Below are 7853 nucleotides of genomic sequence, written 5' to 3'. Positions count from 1 at the left end.
GTGTGTGTGTGTGTATAGACAATCAAAGGAGGTCCTTAACATTATTTGTGTTTCAGCGGAGTGGTCTGACAACACAATGAAATGTGTTATAGTAGCCAAATATTTACTCTGATGTTTTACGCAAACACATTTCATTGGTTCAAGATGACAGATCAGTATCAAAGTTTACGATGAATGGTGGCAAGTCAGTATTCTTACTAGCGAACTGTTTTCAAGCATTTTAACAGTAAACTTCAAGGACACCTTTGAAAAATGTGATTTTGAGGGATTGCTCTGTAATTCAAATTTCTGCTCTGTAATATTAATCACAATTCTCAAACAACACCATCTTTCTCACAAACAAACCTTATGTTTATGTGGATATACTGAACTTAAATCATTTTAAATCATGTTTTCATGCCAAGAAAGACAGCGTTGTAGGAAACTCAGCTCTGACCTACACTCACCAGCCAGTTTATTAGGTACACCACTCCATTCACGAATATGGATCGCTCCTACAGACAGTGAGTCACGTGGCTGTGGCTTGCTATATAAAGCAGTTAGACAGGCATTGAGGCATTCAGTTACTGTTAAATTGAATGTTAGAATGGGCAAAACAAGTGACCTAAGCAACTTGGACCGTGGAATGATCATCGGTGCCTTGCGTGCCGGATCTAGTGTCTCAGAAACGGCCACCCTCCTGGGCTTTTCATGCATGACAGTGTCCACAGTTAACTAAGAATGAAGCGACACAAACAAATCTAAGACTGGGCTAGAAATGCTCCTCCACTCTTTTTAAAAAGTCCTTGACCTGTATACCTTCTTAAGGATTGCTCTCCTGCATAATTGGATCAGTGGTAAAATGCAAAGTGTGTCTGCCTCCTGTGTCAACCCTGAATGTTTTGTAACGTAGGTTGAAGGTGATCCAGTTGGGTTTGAACTGGAGTAGGAGGGAATGCGAGAGAGGGGCAAAGGTCGAGAGGGGAAGGCTTGTGGAAGAGGTAGATGAATTGATACAAATGGATTGGGTGAGGGCAGCTGAGTTTGAGTTTTATGGTGGTGTTGTCTTAGGTTGAGGTAGTTAGAGAGAAAGAGATGGAGGGAAGGGCTGAGACAAAGTAAAAATCTTACACTGACTGTACGGCCCTTGGTGTGTTTTTCAGATCAAACCAGACTTTCTTGAATATCCCTGAATTTCCCTGAACATGAATTTGGAGAGAATTTGTGCAGACATGTATGTATGGCACTTTCAATGGAGAGTTAGAGTTTCACTGTTGTGTATTTTTTTATGCTTAACTCTTTTGTCTATTGTAACTTAGAGAAAAGCCTAATATATAATAATAATATATGCCATTTAGCAGACGCTTTTATCCAAAGCAACTTACAGTCATGTGTGCATACATTCTAAGTATGGGTGGTCCCGGGAATCGAACCCACTACCCTGGCGTTACAAGCGCCATGCTCTACCAACTGAGCTACAGAAGGACCACAAGGGGGGCTTGAATCAATGATCCTGCGGTGCAGGAGCGATCATTAAACAACCTGTACCAGAAAGCCATGGGGCTCAGGTAGAGGTAGTAGCACTCATATATGCCACGCTGGTGCATTTGTTTATCACAGAATGTCATACAAATGGTACATTAAAATGGAATTGTACTGGATTATTGAGGGGACACGGTTGTTTTAGAAAGTTAGGCAGAAAAAAGTTATCCCACTCCTTTATATAGAGTTGTGTGACTGGATTGTAATCACTGTAGATGAAATGTATTACTGAAAACAGGTGTTTTTAAATTGAATACTAATTGCCCTATTCATCACCATGGTTCCTTAAACCTTTAAACCTGATGTTAACAAATTAGAGCCAATGTGGCGCTAAGTAATCGGGATTTAAGAAACAATACAATAGTCATCAAATTTGGGGTGGGATGTAGCCCTATTTGTATAGCCTACAACACCAGTCATTAGTAGGACTGACAAAGTGGAGTCGGGGAGGGGGTGAGTGGGTTAGGCATAGGGGCGTGGTAATCTCCGCGGCGCCACTTTAAAAAAAACAGTCGCGTTGATATGTCAATCTTGACGCGACCCAGACAGACCTCCACCCGGGCTTTCCCGTGAGAGCCGCATCACTATTGGCTGAGAGCCGCCATCCCTTTGAGACTGGAGGCCGCATTGGCTGGGGCTCGGTGAGACACTCACGCGCAAGATAGCTACTCTCTTTTGTTATTGTACCGAGCGCGAGGAGAGGTTTGGGGGAGCTAGCAGGATGCACGAGCGGAGACAGAGAGGCTGATATCGACAGGGATAGAAACAGATATCCCAGGAGGGGAGGAAGGGAATTCGGAATACTAGCTACCTCAGTGCAACACATTCACCACTACTTCTCTTCTAATCCCTCAATACACTCTGGTTGACGTGTAAGTATAGTCAATTTATCAAATTATGCGGTTTCTCGTCACGCGAGCTCTAATCTCCAAGCAGACCAAATACAGTAAGAGACCGAGGGGGAGATTTCTGGACCAGACTGGCAAAATAGCTTGATTACTCGCTAGTTTTATCAACCAGACATATGTCTGGGGAGTGTGTCTGTCTGTCTTCGGTTTTATGATATGCTTGTTTTAGCTGCTTTTATTTCGAATGATTTGGTCCAGCAGTGATTTCACTGGCTGCATGACTGTGTAGTCTGCGCTGTCGATGTTTTTTCGAAAAGGTAGTTGATATGACATTTTGCCCTCTATCTTCTCAACGTCTAATGTTCTATTCAAAGATGCTACTAGATGTAGCACTGTAATTAGTTACACTGTAGTTCCTGCTTTCGGGTGATTCGATTGATACAACGTTGCAAGCGTTTTATCATCCCTACCGGGATTTCTTAAAATGTTGACTGGAGCCTAGACTTGGTGACGCGATATGACCAAATATGGTGTGGCAGTGTTTGCTTCTCCGCGGAAGATCCTCGAAAAGGGAATGTATGCCTTGAAAATTGGTCAGATTGAGATATAATAATGCATTATAAGGGTCACCCAAGAAGGTCACACCAACAATGCTGTGTTTTAGTTGGAGCATATTTATTTGTCATGTAAGGATCCTTTTCATTCCCTGAGATTAGCCCATAGTCATGTGCAGAAACCGACACATACATTCACCTGCCAGTTTATTAGGTACACCCATCTAGTACCGGGTTGGACCCCCCCTTTGCCTCCAGGACAGCATTAATTATTTGGGGCATGAATTCTACAAGGTGTCACAAACATTTCACAGGGATGTTGGTACACGCTAATGTGATGGCATCACACAGTGGTTGCAGATTGGACGGCAGTACATTCATGCTGCCAACAGCCCGTTCCATCTCATCCCAGATGCTCTATTGGGTTTGGTCAGCAACAATGTTCAGATGCGCTGTGGCGTTCAGTCGTTACCCACAACAGTATACCACCGCCAACAGCCTGTACAGTTGACATCAGGCAGTATGGGGCCATAGACTCATGCTGCTTACGCCAAATCCTGATTCTGTCATCAGCATGACGCAACAGCAACTGGGATTTGTTGGATCAGCCAATGTTATTCCACTTCTCAATTGTCCAGTGTTGGTGATCGTGTGCTCACTGGAGCCTCTTCTTGTTTTTAGATGCTTCTAGTGTAACGTGATGTGGTCGCTTGCTGCAATAACCCATCCGTGACAAGGATCGACGAGTTGTGCGTTCTGACATGCCGTTCTGCACACCACTGTTGTACTACACAGTTATTTATCTGTTTGTGGCCTGCCTGTTAACTTACACAATTCTTGCCATTCTTCTTTGACCTCTCTCGTCAACGAGCTGTTTTCGCCCACTGGACTGCCGCTGACTGGATGGTTATTATAATTTTTTCACCATTCCCGGTAAACCCTAGACATTGTCATGGGTGAAAAACCCAGGAGGGCGTCCGTTTCTGAGATACTGGATCCGGTGCACCTGGCACTGACAATCATACCACTTTCAAAGCCACATAAGTCACTTGTTTTGCTCGTTCTAATGGTCAATCAAACAGTAACTGGATGCCTGTCTGCCTGCATTATATAGCAAGCCACAGCCACATGACTCATTGTCTGTAGGAGCAATCCATTTTTGTGAACGGGGTGGTGTAGCTAATAGACTGTCCAGTGAGTGTACATCTTCAGTTGGCAAATCTTATTTGTGCAGTAGGGGCCTATATATTGTAAGCATTGCTGGATCGGTAATGTTATTGGCAGAATCAGCTGTTTTATGAGGGACATGTCAGAATGCTCACTACTTGCTACATAACAGCAGACTCTGTAGTGTAGGCCATACTATTATGTTATAATAGCTTTACTACTAGGGTCTAAAGATGCACATTAAATGTAACCCCATCCGCATGCTATACATTTAGGCCTATAAGTGGACCTTAACCGTGCTCTTGCTCATGTTGTTATTAAAATATTACATTTTAATAAAATATTACCTTCAAAATGCGTGAAGCCCTGAGAGAGTACTGTAGGCCTACAGGAATAGTGTGTAGAACAGCATTGCAATCATTCATTCATTAATTGTTGAAGTGATAATTTGCAAGTTATATATCTATTAATTGTGAGGTAGGCCCTAGTTTAGTACAAATCTATCATATACCCACAGAATGACATCTCTACTCCAGACTATCATTCTTTTCTCAGAATGCCCTTATTGTTGGTCACCTGTTGCATGGATTCACGTCTGAATTCTTGAATTTCGATTTATGATTTAGAGCCTGTCTAAAGCTTGGTTTATAGTCGGCCTGAGGACAGGTTGATCGACAGTCGTTAGACCTACTGTAAACCATCGTAGCTTTCTTATCAGCTGAGTCTTTTCCCCTTTGCAGAGAGCCCCCAAATCCTCTCTTTTCATAATATCATAATATATCTATTGGAGCATTGACTTCACAGTAACACTGGCTTAGTCCAATATAACCCCCTGCCCCTCGATATTTATCAGATTGGTTCAGTGTAAGAGGACAGACACACCAGGCTTTTTGATGGTGACATGCACCATTCCCTATGACTGCTTTGAAAAAAGGACTATCAAAGGAATGCTATCCTGCTCTAGATAAGCTTTAGACTACAACACCAACTCAGTAGGCCCGGCCTATACAGTATATCCTGAATAACGAAGACACACATCACTTGCTATAAGTAGGACTTGCTGTTTTTTGACGTGACTCACGTTATGGTGACCGAGTTTGTCTTTTTATGGCTGTTCTATGTTGAAGAAGCTGTGTCAATGAATTTCCTGAGTGTACACACACTGGTAGCCTGTGACTTTCTCCCACAGCTTGAGGCCATGTTGTTGTGCGAGGATGTTTCCAAACTGACAGATATTAATGAGAGGAGGGAGAACATGGAGTCACTTCCAGTCAGCTTAGCCACGTAGATGTTAACAGGTTATGATAGATACGTCATTGCAGAATTATTTTAGCTCTTGCACGTATTAACAGAGCAAGGCTGCAGTTTTGCCATGGATTTCCTAATAGTGACATTTTGGGGTTATTGGCCTAACAATAGAGAAATTGGCTTACGTAATATGAAGAGTAAGTGCAGATAGTACCACCCTATTTCACTCAGTTTTGAAGCGTTTTTTTTTCTCTCTCTTTCATTTTGTGCCTCCTGAACTCGACCCTGGTAGTGGAGGTATGTTGATTAGTGAGTATGGGGTGCTCAATTTAATTCAATTCATATTGCACTAGTAGCACAAACATGTTTTCCACTTTTGTCAAATGAAACTGTAGAATGGTTAAAGGCAGGCTTTTTTAAAGTACCAGGTAGATTCCCCTCACAGGCAGGTGACTCCAGGCGAGGCTAGGGTTGCCAAGTTGGATCAAGCTCAGTCTGGGAGATTATAGTTGTTAGCATGTATTTTGTGCATAAGAGTGCATTATCCATGGCTCATGATATATTATAAATGTGATTATAATGCATTATGAATAGTGTATTCATAGGAAGCCTTTTAACATTTTTCACATCTCAGTCAACGACATTACTATAATCTCCCAAAATAGCTTTATACCCCAAGATTCAATTCTTGGAGACTCTCTGGTCGAGACCAGCCGGGAGGGTTGGCAATGGCAACCTGTGCAGGGGCAGCAGCTTGTAAGCAAAGACACTGCATCAGAATCAACATTGAAGAAGCACATTTTATTGGATGCAACCCTGGGACTCTTTTCAGAGGAGATGGAGAGAAGCCAGTTGGAACGCTTAAATTAATTTGGTGATACTGAGTGTTATCCGCTGCTGACTAACAATGCCAGTAAAGAATGATGACACACACACACAAGCAAGTCATAACAACAAAGCACAAGCCTTGATACACAACTTCACTCCCTTTTGTGTGTGTGTGACTGTGTGCGCCAATGGTGTGCACTCATGTCTGTGCTCATGAATGCAGTATGTATGGGTTATGAATGGGTTATTAAGTCCTTATGTGGGACACTATTTTCAATTGTATGCTACTACAGTATCACAATGTTGTCATAAACATAACATAACTGAATGTCAAGTGTCAAGACAGTGTCAGTTTGCATGCAGCTGAACCTTTATGACAAGCGCTATGACATATGTTGAGGGTTATCATTATGCCAACCACTGACCTCTCCGCTCCTTCCTCCCTCCCTCTGCAGTATCATGTCGGTGAATGCCCCCAGCAGCAATGACGCCTGCCTGAGCATCGTGCACAGCCTCATGTGCCACCGGCAGGGCGGCGAGAATGAGGGCTTCGCCAAGCGCGCCATCGAGAGCCTGGTGAAGAAGCTGAAGGAGAAGAAGGACGAGCTGGACTCGCTCATCACCGCCATCACCACCAATGGAGTGCACCCCAGCAAGTGTGTCACCATCCAGAGGACCCTAGACGGTCGCCTGCAAGTGGGTCATAAAGTAGTAAAAAGAGAGGGACACAAGGAAAATATCGCCCCAAGTCTTTCTCTGTGATATAGGTCTGTACAGTGTACACATGCACTACTTACATGTCTCAGTGTGCTATAGATGACCCATCTGTAGGTGTCCATATATAATTTATAATACAGACATTTTCATAGTGCAAAAGTATTGTCCAAAGTCTATAGTATAAATGATTTATTGTGTATTCATTCATGTATATGGACACCTGCAGATGGGTCACCTATAGCATGCAGAGAGACACCTATAGCACAGTTAAGAGCATTGGACCAGTAACCGAAAGGTCTCTGGTTTGAATTCCAGATCCGACTAGGTGAGAAATGTGCCGATGTGCCCTTGAGGAATGCACGTAACCCTGATTGATCATGTACGTCATCTACTAAATGACTCAAATGCACATGTAATGTCACAGAGAAAGACTTAGGGCATCATTTTCATAGTGCAAGAGCATTATGAAAAGTGCCAGAAATAGCGTAAACCTCGTAGTCTTGCAGTGTGATTTAATTAGACAACTGTGCGATATGAGGAGGCGATTATTTGACTACACTTTAGTAAACGGAGAAATACATTGACAACTTTTTAATGTCATGCCACATCATATGTTGCCTACTGTGAAACCTCTCAATACGTTGTTCCTTGCAGCTGTTTCCCTGGTTTTCTCTTTTGAAAGTTGGGCCCAGGTTTCTGTCAAGCACTTGCTGTCAAACACATGTGGGAGGTATTGTACTGAAAGACAAGAAATGTTTAATGACGATAGGCTACATGGAATGTATAAATCTTTTGCCTCGATACAGCTAAATGCTAAACTCTTTCATAGATTTTCCCTGGAAACAGTGTTGGCTAATGCTACAAGGCAATAGTCAGATGAGGAGTTGCTAGTTTATGCGGATGCTATGAGGTTTCAGTGACTTAAGCCTGGTGGCTAATGCTGCAAATTTACTAGGCAGCAGACTGTACT

The 7853-nt window shown here is 42.8% G+C and overlaps 1 protein-coding gene across 3 annotated transcripts in view; it reads left to right on the top strand.

Annotated features, from left to right (window-relative positions):
* Nucleotides 1-2024: 2024 nt before the first annotated feature.
* Nucleotides 2025-7853, top strand: part of LOC118398110 (mothers against decapentaplegic homolog 4-like) — a 28125-nt gene continuing 22296 nt past the window's right edge. For 2 of the 3 annotated variants that reach the window (XM_035793149.2, XM_052470335.1), the window contains exons 1-2: nucleotides 2191-2393; nucleotides 6622-6862. In XM_035793149.2, coding sequence (XP_035649042.2) covers nucleotides 6626-6862 — 237 coding nt within the window. In that variant the 5' untranslated portion in view covers nucleotides 2191-2393; nucleotides 6622-6625. Of the gene's footprint in view, nucleotides 2163-2190; nucleotides 2394-6621; nucleotides 6863-7853 lie in introns of those variants that run through there. The other variant, XM_052470336.1, reaches the window with a different exon arrangement.

Source organism: Oncorhynchus keta, chromosome 19 (genome assembly GCF_023373465.1).
Source record: "Oncorhynchus keta strain PuntledgeMale-10-30-2019 chromosome 19, Oket_V2, whole genome shotgun sequence".
NCBI classification, from domain to species: Eukaryota; Metazoa; Chordata; class Actinopteri; order Salmoniformes; family Salmonidae; genus Oncorhynchus; species Oncorhynchus keta.
The sequence above is the reverse complement of the archived record's forward strand: the minus strand, read 5'-3'. Positions and strand labels throughout refer to the sequence as shown.